This window comes from Hemitrygon akajei, chromosome 32 (assembly GCF_048418815.1).
Source record: "Hemitrygon akajei chromosome 32, sHemAka1.3, whole genome shotgun sequence".
NCBI lineage: Eukaryota > Metazoa > Chordata > Chondrichthyes > Myliobatiformes > Dasyatidae > Hemitrygon > Hemitrygon akajei.
The window spans coordinates 23,674,018-23,694,635 of NC_133155.1; the positions used below are offsets into that span (position 1 = coordinate 23,674,018).

The 20,618-nt window shown below is 39.7% G+C and overlaps 1 protein-coding gene across 2 annotated transcripts in view; it reads right to left on the bottom strand.

Annotated features, from left to right (window-relative positions):
- Positions 1 to 20,618, bottom strand: part of rspo1 (R-spondin 1) — a 169,783-nt gene that overhangs the window by 84,428 nt on the left and 64,737 nt on the right. For both annotated transcript variants that reach the window (XM_073034718.1, XM_073034719.1), the window contains exon 3: positions 18,408 to 18,599. In XM_073034718.1, coding sequence (XP_072890819.1) covers positions 18,408 to 18,599 — 192 coding nt within the window. The remainder of the gene's footprint in view (positions 1 to 18,407; positions 18,600 to 20,618) is intronic.

Here is a 20,618-nt window from a genome sequence, read left to right on the forward strand (position 1 = left end):
AGTGAGGTAGACTGAAGCCAATGACTTTCTGCTGACGTGACAGTTTGCTGTAGTTTCCATAGTCGAGTGGTAGAAGGAAATCAGCAACGTGGAGACGTCCTGGTATTTTTACAGCATTTATGTCAGACATCCACCTCCACTAGTCTCTATATGATTCTAGTTAATAATGGACCACCAGGAGACAATCATTTCTGCTGGCAATCTGTAGATCCTACCCACCCCTCATAATAAAACTACCAGAGAACATTGGAAACATCCTTGTTTTGGCATCACCACAAACACTGGGCTGTTGAGCAGCCTGAATAAAATGCTAGCTTTGGATTGCCAACTTAATTCTTTGGCTTCCACATGACACTCTCTGTTCTCTGCCTGAAGAGTATGTCCAGGCTTGAGGCAATTTTTTCATTTAAAGCAGACTTGTTCTGCATGTCTACACTGAAATAGCAATTAGTTTCAGATATTGTGATTACATGATGAAAAAAAATAGCAAGATATTTTTCACTGATACCTTCCAATCATGAGGGGGTTTATAAATAGGCTATTCAAAATCTTTCCAAACCAGATTCCCCGTTTAACTTGAAATACAAACTAGCTTTTGAATAGAGAATGGCATAATGGGACCTGTTCAAGGTGGAGTTGTGGCTTGGGGCTTTCCCAGCCCTATTTCAAGCCCCAGTCTTCCACCAGTTATCCATATAATCTAGTTTGGATTACACGTTATTAATATTGGTCCGTGGCATAAAAAAGTTTGGGAACCCCTGCACTGGAACAATTTATAGTGGTCAATTAAACTCTCTCTCTCTCTTTCCCTCTTCTCTATCCCTCCTCTTTCTCTCTCTTTCTTACATGCACATTTATTATCTCCTTAACATCTTTCTGTTTTATCAAATTTGTGGTCGCCGTACGTGACATGATGTCACATAACATTGCTGAAGCATCTTCATGTGGTTGTGACATGTGGTTTTGTCACAATAGAAGTACGATAGGAGTAATGGGTCCAGCTGTGGGAGTGACCCATGCCTGAGTAAGTAGATTGAATTTTAAGGACTGAACAGACAGGCTGAATCCAGGTCACTGGAACTGTGAGGTGCCAGCTCGACTCACTCACTATCAAGATTATTTTAAGTATCCTGCCCTGCCACTACAATTTCAGCTCTAGGATGTTACTGTTGTTACTGAGCAGGACAACAAAGCCGAACTGGCAACTGAAGATGTTGATGACATGGTCCAGTGATTTTATTGATGCCAAGCTTGCCAAGGTACACTCGTGAAGGACTGGACCCGTGTGCGGAGGAACAGCAGGATCCCCAGGAAGAGACAGAAAGAAGAGGTTAAACATCGGAATCAGAGCCTCAGAGGAGTGACAGAGCAACACCATCAGACAATTCACCCTCTCCGACACAATGGCCCCACTAAGGCATTGACTGAGAGTCCTCCCAAAATAATCATAGAATATGGGAAACTCCTGTCAGCCACAATTAACTTTACAACCAAAAACACAAGGGCTTAACAAATCTAGTTTAGGCACTGATTAGCAAATACTGGTGCTCAAAAAACCCAGAAACATAATGCTCTACAGCAAGCCACAGGGCTCATGACAAACCTAAACTTTACTCAAAGTCTAAAGGAGAGAAAAATAAAAGTGCCAGTGAAACAGACTGTAGCAGGCAAGGTGGCATTCCTATTCAGTTTTGTGAAGTGATCTCCCTTTATGTATTTATTTATTTATTCCAATTAAATTCATTGTGTAATAACAATGTACAATGTGAAAGATACGTGTTTGAGTCAATCGATGAACTATCAAAGCAAAAGAGATAAAAGTCACAATAATTTTAAACAATAATCTTGGAGACAATGCAGTAGAGGAACTCCACTACAAGTCTAAAGTCCCTACCACTCAACACAAACATGGCAACGGTAATTGACTTGATATTGTCAGTATGATGACAGGTTTTTGTTTGTAATTTTGTTTTCATTCTGTTCCTATGATGCTTTTGTTGTGATGTGAAGGATATTCACTTCCCAGTGTCTGAGAGGCTTATTGCTGACCTCAGCTTTCTAGCCCAGCGGAATGCCCTTTCCAAAGGCACAGAATTGTTTTTGAAGAAGTTAAACTTCTAACCAATATTCCTTGCTCAGTTTCTTGTGCACAAGTAAACATCGAGGTCTTGTCCACCCCTGTTTAATCAATGTAAGATGATGGAGATATGCTAACTGGTCTGTATCAACACTGCCTGAGTTATTTGTGCATTGTGATTGAGCTCAAAGAAGCTTGTAGATCTGACTGATTTTGTTATTTAGCACATCAAGCATGGTCACAGGTATTGTTGATTAGTCAATAGTTGTAATATTTGAGTGCTTTGAGAGTCAGCCCTCACAGCATTAATTCTGGGTGTCTGGGATCTCAGTCCGCAGAAAACTTTAGATCATTCAAAATGCAGGGCAGAGCAGTGAAAAAACAGACAGAGGTGCCGCTGATAAACTCAAGTGATTCAAGTCTGATCCTGGCAGATGTTCCTGTGTAAAATTTCGCATATACTCCCTGCGACAGTGTGATCTTCTTCATGTTCTTTGGTCTTGCACACACATCTCACAGACAAATTGGTTGGTGGGTCAAGTGGCTGCTGTAAATATTAGAACATAGAACAGAGGAGAATACAGCATGGGACAGGCCATTCAGTCCTCAATGCTCTGCTGAACCAGCAAAAAAGCAAGACAAAAACACCCAAACATTAATCCCTCCTACCTACATCATGTCCATATCCCTCCATCTTCCTTACATCCATATCCCTCTCAAAACATCTCTTAAAAGCCTCTCCTATGTTTATCTCTACCATCAGACCAGGCACTGCTTTCCAGGTATCGATGACTCTCTGAGTAAAAAATTTACCCCTCACATATTTCTTGAACCAACCCCTCTCACCTTCAATGCATTCTCCCTGGGAAACAGGTACTCACTCTACACTTTGGCTATGCCTCTTATAATCTTGTAAGCCTCTTATCAGATCTGCCCTCAGCCCTCTAAACCAGTCAGCATTCTGGTGAACCTCTTCTGCATCCTCTCCAGAGCCTCAAGATCCTTCCTCTAGTGGGGTGACCAGAACTCTATGCAATACTCCAGGTGTCACCTAACCAGAGTTTTATATAGTTGCAACATAACCTCTTGTCTTTTGAACTCAGTGCCTCAACTAATAAGAGCAAGCATTACTGCGTCCGGTGCTCCTGGTGCGGCCTTCTATATATTAGTGAGAGCCGACGAAGACTAGGAGACCATTTTGCTAGATGCCTACGCTCTGTCCTCCAGAGAAAGCAGGATCTCCCAGTGGCCACATATTTTAATTCCACGTCCCATTCCCATTCTGGTATGTCTATCCATGACCTCCTCTACTGTCAAGATGAAGCCACACTCAGGTTGGAGGAACAACACCTTATATTCCGTCTGGGTAGCCTCCACCCTGATGGCACGAACATTGATTTCTCTAACTTCCGTTAATGCCCCTCCTCCCCTTCTTACCCCATCCCTTATTTATTTATTATTCCCCCCTTTCTCTTTTTTTCTCTCTCTGCCCTTCTCACAATCACTCATTGCCTGCTGTCCATCTCCTTCTGGTGCTCCCCTCCTCCTTTCTTTCTCCCTCAGCCTCACATCCCATGATCCTTTCCCTTCTCCAGCTCTGTATCCCTTTTGCCAATCAACTTTTGAGCTCTGGTACTGGCAAAATGCTGGCGATAGACTGGCGTCCTATCCAGGGGGGAGTCTCATACTCTCAGTCGCTTCGCGCCACGGAACCCAGCATAAGCACCAGCCTGATGAGCCTATAAGGCTCGGGACAGACTTCAACTTTAACCTCAACCGTGTATGGTCTTCTTGCATTTGCCCTACTAAAGTGCAACACCTCACATTCATCTGGGTTAAACTCCATCTTCTGTCCCTCTGCCCATGTCTGTAACTGATGTACATTGTGCTGTATACTTCCTCACCCAACCATCTACATTTTCAGCCAGGTCATTTATATACATCACAAACAGAAGAGGTCCCAGCACAGATCCCTGTGGAAAACCAGTAATTTCAGACTTCCAGCTCAAATGTCCCTTCAAACACTACCCTCTGTCTTCTATAGAACCATAGAACCAAAAAAAATTACAGCACAGTACAGGCCCTTCAGCCCTCCATGTTGTGCCTTTCCATATAATCCTTTAAAAAAAGTACTAAATCCACACTACCCCATAACCCTCCATTTTACTTTCATCCATGTGCCTGTCCAAGAGGCTCTTAAATACCCCTAATGTTTTAGCCTCCACCACCATCCCTGGCAAGTCATTCCAGGCACTCACAACCCTCTGTGTAAAAAACTTACCCCTGATGTCTCCCCTAAACTTCTCTCCCTTAATTTTGTACATATGCCCTCTGGTGTTTGCTATTGGTGCCCTGGGAAACAGGTACTGACTATCCACCCTATCTATGCCTCTCATAATCTTGTAGACCTCTATCAAGTCCCCTCTCATTCTTCTACACTCCAAAGAGAAAAGTCCCAGCTCTGCTAACCTTGCTTCATGTGACTTGTTCTCCAAACCTGGCAACATCCTGGTAAATCTCCTCTGCACGTTCTTCATAGCTTCCACATCCTTCCTACAATGAGGTGACTAGAACTGAACACAATGTGCAAGCCAGTTCTGAATCCAAACAGCCAATTCGCTGTGGACCCCATGCAAATTAATCTTCTGGATTAGCCTCACATAAGGACTTCTTTCAAATGCTTTACTAAAATCCAAGTAGGCAACATTCACTGCCCTACCCTCATCAATCTCTCTCATCACCTTGTCAAAAAACTCAACCAAGTTGGTACAGCACGATCTGCTCTCCTAAACCCTTGTGTAAATGGACAACAGGAGAAGTTGACAGACCTCTGAAAGAATTTCAGGTTGTATACTGTATACATTTCTCTGACATTAAATGCACCTATTGAAAATTGGTCATGGGAAAATAAGTGATTGGCAAGAATAAATGAGAACTAGCATAGATTTACAGACAGACAGACAGACATACTTTATTGATCCTGAGGGAAATTGGGTTTTGTTACAGCCGCACCAAACAAGAATAGTGAAGAAATATAGCAATATAAAACCATAAATAATTAAATAATAAGTTAATCATGCCATGTGGAAATAAGTCCAGGACCAGCCTATTGGCTTAGGGTGTCTGACACTCCAATGGAGGAGTTGTAAAGTTTGATGGCCACAGGTAGGAATGACTTCCTATGACGCTCAGTGTTACATCTCCGTGGCCAAGTCTCTGGCTGAATGTACTCCTGTGCCTAACCAGTACATTATGGAGTGGATGGGAGATATTGTCCAAGATGGCATGCAACTTGGACAGCATCCTCTTTTCAGACACCCTGTCAGAGAGTCCAGTTCCACCCCCACAACTTCACTGGCCTTACGAATAAGTTTGTTGATTCTGTTGGTGTCTGCTACCCTCAGCCTGCTGCCCCAGCACACAACAGCAAACATGATAGCACTGGCCACCACAGCCTCGTAGAACATCCTCAGTCTATGATATGATAGTGGGCCTATAATATGGAAAAAATAAAACAATAGAGCAAAAATGCTTGGAATGCAATAGAATAAAAATGGGATCACCTGGTCAAAAATCTAGTATCAGATATAGTTCAAAGTTTCTAATTTATCAATAACATCAGCACAGACACAATCCAAAAGTGCAAAGTTAGCATGTCTGGTGTTAGCATGAATCATAGAATCATTGACCCATAGTGACACAGAAAGAATGCATCTAGCCCATTAAGTTCATGTCACATATTTGTGGATTAATCCAGTTGTTCACTTTCCTTCTTTCACTTGCTTTGGTCCTGCAAATCACTTTCTCTCAAATACCTTTCCAATTCCATTTTCAAAGTCATTGTTGATTCTGCTGCCAGAGGCCATAGAGGCAGAATTCCAATTTATGAAGAGGAATTTTTCTTATATCCTCTCAATCTTTTGCCCTTTGTTGTAATGATGTGAACTCTGATCTCAGAATATCTGTTTATATCAGATTATGAGTACATCTATTTCCATCAACACTCTTTGCTCTCAGAGAACAACTCCATCCTCTCTGTCTTAATCTTGGATCTCATCCTTCATCTCTGGAACCAATTTTTGTGCCATGTCTAAGATTACTTGCAGAACAATTTTAATCTCAGACGGACACAATCAAAATGGATTAATTGTTAAGATGACCTATTTGTTTCATTTATTGAGTTGCCCAACTCTTTTAAACAAAACTACCGGTAATATTTCAGCACATAAACTGAACAAGTTAATTCTGCACATGCAGAATTGATTTAGAAATTTTGGAAAATTAATGAATTAAATGTTTGTCGAGTTTTCCTTTTCTGGGGAGCTGGTTCTAAGAAGGAAATGTTATGCACTCCCTTTTAAATTGTGGATATTAAGGAAACTCCATTGCACTCACTATGATAAAATGAAAAAGACATCTGTACATTTGCAGAATTTTGTTTTCATTTTCTTAGACAACAATTTACGATGAGTACCTACTGTTTATTCTTTTCCATAGAAGCTCCTGACCTGCTGAGAATGTGTTGCTTTGGATTTCCAGCATTTGTAGACTTTTTCAAATTTAAAATGGATCTGCGATTGAAATATTTTCATAGAACTGCTCTAGACAGCATCAGAATGTTATACAGTTGGCCCTCCTTATCCACGGGGGATTGGTTCCGGGACTCCCCGCAGATACCAAAAGACACGGATGCTCAAGTCCCTTATTTAACCCATTTCAGTGCGGTGGTCTTTAGGACCAGGTGCAGCTCTGAATCCGCAGTGTTTCTGTTCACGAAAATAATCATGATCAGGTGATTGAAAATAAGCTGTAAGTAATAAAGCGATCAAAAAGAGGTGAAACGCCATCGGTCATTGGAAAAGCGTTAGGCTACAGTCGGTCAACGATTGGAACAATTTTAATGGAGCATGTGAAAGGCCCTGCCCCAATGAAAGCTACAATTATTACTAAGCAACGCAGTGGTTTAATTATTGAAATACGTATGTTTCTTAAGTGCTTTATATGCATAAGAAGGTAAAATATATACTATATACTAAGAAAAATGTTTTACTAACTGACGCTAAATAATGCCAGATGCACTTCAAATCCGACTTAAAGACGGACTCAGGAACAGAACTCATTCATAACCCGGGGACTGCCTGTACTTTTAAATCATCTCTAGATTACTTATAATACCTAATACAATGTAAATGCTATGTAAATAGTTGTTATACTGTATTGTTTAGGGAATAATGATGAAAAAAATAGTCTGTACATGCTCAAACAATGCGTGCTGGAGAGAGAACTTCCAGGTTTTCCTGATCTGCGGTTGGTTGAATCCGCGGATAAGGAGGGCTGGCTATACTCCTATATCATCACAAGCCCACTGGTGGTGTAGTAACAAACTGCGAGGTGAGTGGTCCCGGGTTCAAATTCGGCCAGCATGGTTTCCATCCATGCTGAGTTGCGCTTCGAACAAGCAACTTGGCCTCATTGAAAAAAAGACAAAAGCTAAAGAAACGGCAAGGTTGCTGCCCGATGCACCGCAAGGCATGGAGAGCAACAACAAACAAGAACAATATCATCATGAAATGATGTGATGATCATAGCTCACCAATCCCATTAAAGACATCAGATATCAGAAATCAATGGCAAGAAACTCAAATAGGGTAAAGCAGCCCACTTGGTCAGCGCCCCATCAATGAAAAGGCTGAAAACATTATTGGAATGCTTGAATGTTCCTGTTCAATTTACACACTTCCTTGGTTTGAAATCCAGATATTGTCAGTGCGTAGTGACTCACTGCAAGCTGCTCTCTACAGATCCATTCATTACTTCTATTATAGTTCTTTTTGTTAATCTAAATTCTAAGCTGTAACTTTAACCTTATATTCTGCATCCTTTTATTGTTTTTCCCTTGACTCTATGTATTGATGTCATTGAATGATCTTCATGGATGACATGCTGAACAGAGGTTCTTCATGAATCTCAGAACATCTGACAGTAATACATCGAATTACCAAAATATATTTTCAGTTCTTCTTTGCTGCGAGGTGATAGTCCTGCAAAATACCTCCTTAATTGGGCATACTTCTAGCATTGTGACTGAAGCACCCCAAGGAAGCAGTTAACTCACACACTTGTGTTTAGTGTTTGGCATTAAAGATCAGTCTAACAATTGAGTCATAAGAATTTTTCAACTCATTCAAAATGATTTTTCAAAATTCATTCAATTTTTCAACTTAATGTCAGAGAATATGGACAGTATACATCCTGAAATCTTTCATCTTCACAGACATCTACGAAACAGAGAGGGAAAAAATCCGAAGAATGAATGACAGAAAAACATGAGAACCCCAGATCCCTACTCCCCACCCTCCCCCTACTTTTTCCACCAGAAAGGATCTGCCCATCTGCCACCAAGCATTAGCAAGCCCCCTGATACCATGATCTATAGATCACCAAACTCCACTATCCATCCTAACACCCTGACATCGCAACAGGCCCTCTTACTAATGAGGGATTGATATTGCTCCTACCACAGCCAGAGGGTAGGGGTTGAATACAAAACAAATAAATCATTGTGTTAAAATTTACAAAGGGTACAAGCCTTTAGGTGCTAATAATGTCCGCAAATCAGCCTTACTCGGTGATCGAGTTGTGTATCAAACAAATATTCAGCTGCATAGACATGTCAATGCCTTGTACTTTATCTCCAATCCTACAAAATGAATGATATGAAATTAAGAGGCAGAATGCAATGTACTGACATGACTATATTGCCTGGTTACTACCGCTAAATGGGGATAAATATCAAGCAAATTCTCTACTTTGCATCTAATAAACACTGACCACCATAATTTGGAGTAGAAATACATCACATTCCAGAACAGTTTTAATATTTGAAAGACACGCCATACAAAACTTCAACCAGCCACTCTCACTTGATAAGAAGAAAGATTAATGGTATTGATACACAGGAAAGCCAAGGAGATCAAAACTAAACTCTCAAGCAGTGACTGCATTAAAAATAGCTGAAAGTTTGTTTTAAAATGAAGGCATCAAAGCAGAGAGAATGCTGACTGTTTGATTTCTAATTTGTGTTAAGCAACTTGAGATAAGTGAAAGCTATTAGTGTGTAATGACAGGTTAATGTATAATGACAGCCAGACCACTGTATAGGATTAGTGTTGCTACAGACCATCTCCAGTAAGTGATTATCCCTGGAATATATAACTTCACTCAAACTTCTGCAATTTGTTCTTAACAATAAGAAGCCACCCTTATTTCATTCTGTTTACATCTAATCACCATTATGGTCAGCAAGGACATGATGGGGCTAAAGGCCCGTCTCTCTGCTATAACCTTCAATGTTCTCTGAAAACTGCCAACTCATTCCAGCATTCAGTCTGTGTAATTGCTGTGGTCCCATGTTATTTTCCAGGGCATCTGTGCTTTTGCTTTACATTTCTTGGAAGGAAGACATCAACTGGGTTTGAAATGTATAAACCATAAACATCTAGCATGATAGAATACTATCAACTAGAATATAAAAGCAAGGATGCAATGTTGAAACTTTACAAGGCATTGATCCGACCTTGCTTAGAGTATTGTGAGCAGTTTTGGGCCCTTTATCTGAGGAAAGATGTGCTGGCATTGGAGAGGAGGTTCAGGAGAATGATCTCAGGAATAAAAGAGTTAACCTATGAGGAGAGCCTATTGGCTCTGGGCCTGTACTAGTTAGAGTTTAAAAGAACAAGGGAGGATCTCATTGAAACCTATCGAATATTGAAAGGCCTAGGTAGAGTGGACACACAGAGGATGTTTCCTATACAGTAGTTGTGGAGTCTTGGACCAGAGGACACAGCTTCAGAATAGAAGGACGTCTCTTTAGAACAGAGATGAAGAGGAATCTTTAGACAGAGGGTGTTGAATGTGTAGAATTCATTGCATTGGGTATACTTAAAGAACAGATTTATAGGTTCTTGATTAGTAAGGGTGTCAAAAAGGTTGCAGGGAGAAGGCAGGAAAATGGAGTTGAGAGGGATAATAAGTCAACCATAATGGAAGAGCAGATCAGAGTCAATAGGCTGAATGGCCTAATTCTGCTCCTATGTGTTATAGCCTAAAAACTTGCTCTTTGAATGTGATTGAACTATGCTCAGACTCCAGGTTTAGCAAAGCCATTTTTCTTAACAAGCATCTAATATGCAACATTATGACTTGTTGAAGAACACAAGGAAAGCATTCAAAACAATGACTTATTACGATCAGCCCTGCTGATTGCTGACCACCCCCCCCCCCCACCCCCATTGACAGGCTAAGGTAATCTGTCAGTGACACCTCTCACAAGCATCATGGAGCTTCTTGTAATACTTCAGAATTGACAGTGCTCAGAATTACTCTCCAAGCAGCAAGGAGGATAGATGGAATAATTCATCGTAAAAATGACACATATTATTAAAAATTCATGAACTCTGTGGCACAGCCCCAGTTCTCAAGCTTTGAATAAAGGCACTAATCCATTCTATTTGTAATTACTCCAATACCTATTTATTTATTCATTGACATAGAGTGCATAATAGGCCCTCCCAACTCTTCAAGCTGTGCCACCCAACTATCCCTCAATTTAATCCTAGCCTAATCATGGGACAATTTACAATGACCAATTAACTTACCAACTGGTATGTCTTTGGACTGTGGGAAGAAGCAGAGGAGGTCACGGGGAGAACATTCAACCTCCTTACAGGCAGTAGCGAGAGTAGAACCTGGGTTGCTGCTGGTACTGTAAGGTGTTGTGCTAACCACTACCCTATCATGTCACCCCAGTGGACCTATCCACAGACCAGGAATTTGATTTCACATATTTTCTTTTTCAATCAGAGGATCACTGACAAGAGTGCCATTTATTACTTGCCCCTAACTGTACTTGAAACAATGGTGGTGAGTCACCTTCTTGAACAACTGGAGTCCTTGAGGTCACTGTATTCCCAGAGCACTGTCGGGAAGGAAGTTGTGGGTATTAGATCCAATGACAATGAAGGAACGGCAATACATTTACAGGTTAGGGTGCTGTGTGACTTGGAAGTTAACCTACACGCGGCGGTCACCTGTTGCCCTTGTCCTTCTTCGTGGTGGAGGCTATAGGCTTTGGCGATGTCATCAGAATTACCTGGACGATGAACCAGAGTGCACTTTGTAGGTGGTACATACAACCACCTTTTTGCACTGATAGTACAAGGACTGGATATCCAGCATAATATCAGGCTGCTTTGCCCTCCATGGGGATGAGTTCTTCAAAGTACAAAGTAAATTTTTTATCAAAGTACATACGTGTCACCATGTACAACCCTGAGATACATACTCAATGAATCCATAATAGAATAATAACTATAGACGGTACCATCTTGTGTGTTCAACCAGTGTGAAAAAGACAACAAACTGTGTAAATACAAAAAGAAAGAAGTATTAATAACAATAAATAAGCAATAAATATCAAGAACATGAGCTGAATAGTGTTTGAAAGTGAGTCCATAGGTTGTGGGAACATGACTAGGCAAATGAAGTTGAGTGACGATATACGCACTGGTTCAAGAGTCTGATGGTTGAGGGGTAATAGCTGTTCCTGAAACTGGTGGTGTGAGTCCTGAGGCTCCTGTACTTTCTTCCTGATAGCAGCAGTAAAAAGAGAGCCTGTCCTGGCTGATAGGGGTGGGGCGGTCCTGATGATGTATGTTGCATTCCTGCAACAACGCTCCAGTTAGATGTGATCAATGGTTGAGAGGGCTTTCCCACAATGGACCGGGCTGTATCCACTACTTTTTGTAGGACTTTCCATTCAAGGGCATTGGCGTTTCCATACTGGGTTGAGATGCAGCCAATCGATACATCATCTACACATCTATAGAAGCTACGAGTTGTTGGACTAGTTTTATCCAGGCAAATAGGAATGGTCCTCTTATCGGTTTAAAAGGCCTCATACTTGGCTTAAAGATGTTTTTCAGTCTTTAAACAACAAACACTCAACAACTACTTCTTCCAGAATTTAATTTGTCATTTTATTGGGGAATTGCAATGTTTTCCTCACAGCTGCTTTCACAGAAAATATCAATCAAATGATCTAAGCTGGCAGAGTTACATGTACTGTACATGTGAATTTGTATTTGACTACAAAATAAGCAACTTTTCTTCAACAAACACAGGGAGTGAGTGATAGTGGGATTACTCATTTCTGTCTGACACAAGGACAGAGTTTTTACTGAAAGGAGAATCAAATTGAATGGAAGTGTAGGAGCCATGTTTCTGTTTTCTATCTGCATTATATTCTGTGTTGCACTTATAGTACGTTTATTATAATAACTGGTCATGTGGGTGGGGGCATGGTAAAAACAAAGGGTTTAGTTATGTATTCGTGCTTTGTTTTGGGCAGTTTAGAGCTGGAAACCATCGGGTTTCATAACTTGTTGACTGCTTAATTACACTTGAAATTGCTTAATTATTCTTAACTTTGCTTACTTATATTTCAAATCACTTAACTCTACTTAACTTTGCTTAAGCCCACATAATATTGCTAGTTTAAGTTTCATAAGTTTCATCACTTCAAGATTGTATGATTTGCTAGTTGCTAATAAAGGATTAAACCGATTTCCTTGACTTTTTGGAACATTATTATTGGATTGGTCAGAGGGTGTGTCATACAAGGATAACTTGCCATGTAGTTTCTAGCAGCAGCATGTTGTTCAAGCAGTCACTACAGGCAGCATGTTGTTCAAGCAGTCACTACAGGCAGCAAACAACAGAAAGGAAAGGAAGAACTAATATTTTTAGAACATTTTCTCTGAATTCAGGGCATCTAAGGTAATTTACTACCAATTAGAACTTAAGAAATTAAGTCACTGTTGTAATAAATGTTCACAGTTAAATTTCACACAACCAGATCTTCGAATCAGCAAGATTATAGTGACCAGATCAATTGTTGAAATAATATCCAATGACAATTAAACATTGGACAGGTTAGCATGGAGAATTATTCTCATAAAAGAGTCTTTCATAGTTTTTCAGTTCACCTGTGGACAGCTTGGGGTTTCTGATAAATATTAAATGTTTCTTCAGCACAAAAGTGTGGGAGATAATAGTCATGGTTGGTGCCAGCAATGTCTGTCTGGAAATTTCAGATAAAAATCTCTGGTACTAATTATCTATTGTTATTGGATGGATGTAGTTGCAGCTTCTGTTACAATGGTGACTGGTGTTCAAAAGCAGAACCCTATCTGTTCTGTAATCTCAGTCTTGAGTTACCATGCGTGTTTTTTTGTGTTGTGTTTTTTTTCAAGTTGTTCTATCTTCCTAGTATCAGAAGAAATCACAATGCTTGTGCCAAGGGTACTAAGAGGCACTTCCTTTTGTGTGCTTCAGTTTTCAAAATTCAGTGCTTTTTTCTTAATAAATTACATATGTTAATAAAAGAGGACTTAACCTAAAAACTCAAGCAACGCCACAGACTCAGGCTCTCACAAAATTGCTTTTATAATCAGTCCCCCTTTCTGCTCCAAAATGAAATGTCACCCTGCCATCTAACTGAGCCATGAAATCGAACACAGCTTTGTTTCTAAGAACCAATATCATGGGAAAATGAAGAGTTTTGGATCAGTATTTGCCACTCTGTGCCTGTAAGTCTTCAACTAAGCTCATTCAGGCATATGTGTATGAAAATGGGAGGTCACCTGAGACTTCGAGGAGCAGTAGGCTGTTGCCTGGGGGAAAGAATGAGCAGGTCTCCAGCAAGCATACCAAATTCAATAAGGATTTCAGTAATATTGTACAGTGTTTATGAAGCAATTACTGGCACATCATTCATATTGCAAGACGGATAACTCAGCAAGTTATATCACTGCTTAAAAGGCTAGCAACAACAGGCAGTTTTGGGGACCAATATCTTGCACCTCAAAGACCCCAAAACGACAAGTAAGTCCATATTCAGTTCAAATCTCAATATTGGGTCAGAGTCATAGAATCGCAAAGTATAGAAGTAGGCCTTTCAGCCCAACTTGTCCAAGCCTAACTGTTATTCTCCTTAGTCCCATCAACCTCCATGCCCCCACCATCCATGTACATACCCAGACATCTTACAAAATGTTGCAATCAAACCCACATCCACCACTTCCATTGGCAGCCCGTTACACACTCACACCACCCTCTTGAGTGAAGAATCTCCACTCACATTTTCCTTAAACATTTCTCTTTTCACCCTTAACCTGACCTTGAGTTTTAGTCTCACCCAACCTCAGTGGATAAAACCTCCATGCATTTTTCCTATATATACCCCTTATAACTTTGTCTACCCCTATCAAATTTCATTCTCTTACACTCCAGGGAATAAAGTCCTATCCTATTAAACCTTTCCCTACAACATATGTCCTCAAGTCCAGGTGCATCCTTGTAAATTTCCTCTGTACTCTTTTAATCTTATTGATAACATTCCTGTAGGTAGTTGACCAAAAAGAATGCACAATGCTTCAAATTAAGCCTCACCAAAGTCTTATGCAACTCCTATGCAACATCCAAACTCCAATAAGTTCCTCACAGAACTAAACATTAAGTAATTTCAAAAGTGGTAACAGCTTTGGTGTTGATAAATTATATCTGTATACCCCTATAATTGGTGGTTTCCATCTTTATATTTTATTGATTTTAAGCAATTATCCACAGCCAAACTTACGGTGTGCTCGTAATCGGCGAGACTAGCAAGTATGAAGCAGCTAAATAGAATAACATATCACAGCTATTTTCAAATTTTTTCTTAAAATAAAAATGTATGAAATTTAATTTGTGCCCATGACAAACTTATTTTATGTTTTGACTTTGAGAAAGCTTGTGTTCATTATGCTGAAGAAAATTAATAATAGAGGATGCAACACGTTCCCATTGTGAGCCCCTAGTGTCAGCTTTAAGCATGTCTAGGTCAGCCATAGCATGCTATGACCCAGACTGAAGCTTCCTGTCGCTGGCTCAACAATAAGCCTCGACTTCAATTTCAGAATGCTGTACAGCTACAATGTGGCAATTTCTCCACTTGGCATACAAATATAATTTGCCTTTTTGCTTCCAAGTGTTTTTTAATTAAACCCAGAGTAAGCTTGTGTTTATTGACAGCGCTGCAGGGTTAACAAAGAACAGGTATAATCCATGACCAGGCAGATGCAGCTGGTTAAATACTTCAACAATTCTGATCCGAGAAAATAGATTTTAAAAATACGTTTATATTAAAAGTTATGTTTCAGGGTTCCTTAATGTTGTTATAGTTGGGGGGATGGTAATGTGGACGAGCTCCCACTACCTATTCAATGCTCCCAATGGTGTGTGTCTCAGATAGCCTCTGACAACCAAATCTAGCTCTTGGCCTTCACGTGTGGCTTAGCTACTAAGCCCGGTGGAACCATTTCTACCGACTGGAGAAGGGTCAAAGGGTTACCAGCGCCTTAAAACCAGTCGCTTCAGACAGATGGGGTATGTCAGCTCATCTAGGAGAAGGAGAACTCTGATCTCAAACCTCCCCTGACTTGCAAGTATACCCACTCATGGGGAAGGCTTCAGGAGTAGACACCGAGGGAAATATCTGGAGCTGGAATCCCTACGGCAGTGTGACTTTGAGTTCAATGCTGATTAACAACCCTTGTGATGCTTCTGGTACCAAACTGTATCAGTCTCTGCTGTTCCTTTGGGTTTATCAGATGTGTGGGTAATAGCTTGCTCTCCAAACTGCCCAAGCTTGCATATCTAGGCAGCTAAGACACAACATCCATGGTCAACTCTGACCAGTGGAGGCCTCAACTCAGCTAAGATTCAGGGCAACTAGTTCATGGCTTCATAGACCTTAAATTGTAATATTTTTAGAATTGTATGGCACAGGAGGAGGCTGACTGTGTAAGAAACTTCCAAAATTTGCTTCACCTTTTTGATTTTTTGATATTTTATTTAGAGATACTCTGCGGAACAGACTGTTAGAGTAACTTATTAGAAGAGAAATAAGAAAGAATAAAAAATATGTGTATACAGTGCCTATAAAAAGTATTCATCCCCTTTGAAGTTTTCACGTCTTATTATTTTACAACATTAAATCACATTAAACATTAAATTTAATTTGGATTTTTTGACACAATAGAAAAGACTTTTCCATGTTAATGTGAAAACTAATTGGACTAAATTTATTAGAATTATTAAACACAAAATAATTGTTTGCATATTTACTCACCTCCATCAAGTCAGTATTTAGTAGATGCAACTTTGGCAGCAATCACGGCCTTGAGTCTGTGTAGATAGCTCTCTATCAACTTTGCACATCTGCAAATTGCAATTTTTCCCCATTCTTCTTTACAAAACTGCTCAAGCTCTGATCGATTGCCTGAGGGGGCTGTAAGTGAACAGCCTTTTCAAGTCCAGACACAAATTCTCGATTGGATTGAAGTCTGGACTCTGACTTGGCCACTTAAAAAACTTTGCTGTTTAAAGCCATTGTTGTGTAATTTTGGCTTTATGCTTGGGATCATTGTCTTGCTGGAAAATAAATTATCTCCCAGGTTGCAGTTTACTTGCAGACTGCATCAGGTTTACTTCCAGGATTTCCCTGTATTTTGCTACATTCATTTTACCTTCTATCATCCCAAGCCTTCCAGGACTTTCTGCAGTAAAACATCCCCTAAGCTTGATGCAGCCACCACCATGCTTCACGGTAGGGATGGTGTGTTTTTACTGATGTGTGTGTTTGGCTTATGCCAAAAGTAGCATTTAGTCTGGTAGCCAAAAAGCTCAATTTTGGTTTCATCAGATCATGGCAATAGTTGTTGTATGCACAGTCTCTCCCATCTCAGCCACTGAAGCTTGTAAGTCCACCAGACTTGTCATAGATCTCTTGTTAGCCTCCCTCACTAGTCCCTTTCTTGCATGGTCACTCAGTTTTTGTGGACAGCCTGCTGTAGGCAGATATACAATATTAATGATTGACTTAATATCCAAGGGATATTCAGTGACTTGGAAATTTTCTTGTATCCATCTCCTGACATGTGTTTTTCAATAAACTTTTCAAGGAGTTGCTGGGAGTGTTTTTTTTGTCTTCATGGTGTAGTTTTTGCCAGGATACTGACTCACCAACAGTTGGACCTTCCAGATACAAGTGTATTTTTACTACAATCAATCGAAACACCTTGTCTGCACACAAGTGATCTCCATGTAGCTAATAATGCGACCTCTAAAACTTCTAAAAACTTTTGAAGATTAGAAAATTTTAAAATGTGACTTCTGAAAATTAGCTGCACCAGTGATGATTTGGTGTGTCATATTAAAGCAGGTGAATAATTATGCAATCAATTATTTTTTGTGTTTTCTGTTTGTAATTAATTTAGTCACTTTGTGGAGATCTGTTTTCACTTTGACATGAAAGAGCCTTTAAGCCAAATTAAACCCATTGTGTTTCAGTGTTGTAAAACAATAAAACATGAAAACTTCCAAGGGGGGGTGAATACTTTTTATAGGCACTGTATTTGTGCACTTGTAGTGCTACTGTGACACTGTAATTCCTTTTCAATGAATAAAGTATCCTCTATCTAACTACTATGCTCCTGTTTTCTCTTTCCTAGAGTATTTTTCCGTTGAAAATAATATATAGAAAAACTTTTCACATTTGCTATTGAATCTGATTCCATCACCCTCCCAGATTATAGCTTCCTTTTTCATAAAAGAATGTTTTGTTATCTCCTCCTGCCCCCTCTTCAATCTGTCTCTGGTGTTTTTGTTAATTATCTCCCCGTAGAAGCCTTTGGATTGCCTTTCATTTTGTTCACTTAGCTACTTTAAATATGTGATAAATATCCAAGGAATTTACAGGTTGTTAACAGGCAGTGAAGTTAATTGCATGCATATGGTATAAACAACATGAGGCACTGGCCACGGAGCTCTGCAAATGGATCAGCAAGTGTATCTGCTGAGCAGCTGAGGCTCGAAGGCATAAAAAAGATCCCAAACACGATCAGTGATTTAACCAATCTCAGACAAGAAAGTTTTTTTTTGCAAGTTAAAATTAAAATTGTATCTGTACTTTTGGCATTGGGAGGAACAATCTGGTCAAGGTTCTTTCAATCCCTGTAGGATTTGCGTGTGTCTGCACATCAGGTAAGAGATTTGGCACATTACCATCGATAACTAAATAGTCCATTGCCAGACATTTCCAAAGTCCCAATAATAACAGCAATGTTATGAGAAAAATTGGACCCAGCTAAAATAAATGGCAAGTGATCAACGCATTACAGACATTTTAAGATGAACAAGACAGTGTATTTAATATGGAATTTCCACTTACTGGTACATTTGTTCATTTCTGGCGTCCGAACGCCAAAGTGTCCAGGTGGGCATGATGGTAAGCAAATGCCAATCTGCCTAATGTCATTCCTTTCCAGAAGGATGAACAATTTAGGCAAACACTTTAAACATCCATTGTACTCCGAACACTGCTCACACCCTTTCGGACAAACTGGAGTAACCTCCGTGCTTACTGTAAAACAAAAATGCACAAGAAAAACTTTAAATGATCAGATTAAAGAAACTCGCAATACTGTCTCCCAGTACATTTAGCACTGAGAACACTGCAATTCATGTTGTTTCTCTAGGATTTTTTAATCAAATACTGGATACCACAGTTTAGCAGTAAGTTTTGACAATGCACGCTTCACTGCCAGAGGCACTGGAAAAACTTACTAAGTTTCTATCCCACATTTTGGCTTAGGCACAACTAGATTATTCGCTTCACTCATAAACGTGCCAGTGTGGATTTTCTGTAAATACTTGAAATATTCCATTGGTTCTTTGAGAGAGATGATTAGGTGTTGTGGTGCAAATTTAGCAAAAACTCTGCCACAGACACATATACCACTTTAGACTAAATTAAGTTCAACATTAACCGCCAGTAAGTAATCACTGGACTTCAGCAGCACCATCTTAAACCATAAGTGGACGAGTGAACGGAAGTGGAAGTGGAAAGTTACTGCAGGAACAGAAGCAAATTTTACAAAAACCAGTGTACCAATGCTCTTAATTCATCAATAAAATTTCTCCCATCCCTAACATCAATATTAACACACTACTGCCATCAGTGTTTTATCAACAGTTAAAACTTGATTCCGTTAGATCTATAATTACTGGACAGTTCCTTTAAGAGGAGATGGTAGGACATTTCATACTTTCCTTCATTATGTGCTTTGCATAGTAATTAAGACGTTGCTGATTACAAAAAGCTAGTTTGGAATTGCCAAATCATACCCACTGAAAGGTACATGAAGATCAGATGACAAAAACCAAATGACAATTAAACTCATTTAAAGCAACACAACTTACAATATCTTGATCAATAACTAAATAATGGAATTTTAATTCCTCCCTCTTTGAGCAAAAATTGAATATGTGGTCCATTTTTCAATAACGTTCTATTCCCTTGTATAATTTGCACAAAATTTCATTGGAAAATACACAATTTTGAAAGGGAGAATTTACCAGTAATGATTAAAGGAAAGAAAGAATTTATTGCATTTGTATGCCACTTTATCCAGTGTCAGCAGGCCACACAAATCACCTTACGATCATGTGATTACTTTTGACATCATTAGTTGGGTGAATTGAAACTAACAACCATGGTCACACTAATGTCGGCAGTCAGAGTCGATGACTGAGAGAAGGGTCGCCTAGGGCACCAGAAGTCCCTTCCTTTTTCTGGTAGTAATTTAAAATCCTACATGTATTGTGGCTAAAGCATTTGTTTACTTGGTTAAACCTGTTCTGAAGGATGGTGAATTGTAACTCAAAATTTTAACAGCTTTGCATTGCTTAGGGTATGCATTCGGGGCTATGCCAATGACTATTGATTTAGCCTCTCATTCACTTTTTTCGACTGTTGCACTCAATGTTGTAAGATCCTATTCACTGCAGCCTCAATTTCAGACTATTTGCTTTAGATTTGGTTTTAATTCTCTCTTCACCCAATTCATATAGAACTGTTGTTATCACAACACACACAAAATGCTGGTGGAACACAGCAGGCCAGGCAGCATCTATAAGGAGAAGCACTGTCGAAGCTTTGGGCCGAGACCCTTCGTCAGGACTGACGAACTGTGGTTATTCCTTTTTCCATGCCTTGTGATGCACTTTTTTTTTTTACCATTTCCTCATTTCGTTAGCATTTAGCATAGGCGAATTGCTAGCTCAATGCTCAACCCCAGCACAAATGGAAAGCGTGCAATGAGGCTGGCTAGATTTGAACCCAGGACCATTTGCCTCAAAGTCCATTGCTGATGGCACTACACCACCGGCCATTTACTGAACTGCAAAACACACTATTTCCCATTGCAACTACTTATCATTATAATGTTCTCCACTTCCTTCTTTCAAGCCTGTTTTTAGTTGCTTATTTAAAACCCTCATGATTAAACCATATTCCATGTCAAAACCCAATTTTATCACATGTTGTTTCCTCCAAAGTTTATATTTCCCATGTCTATATTTAAATCTCTTCATTCATCTT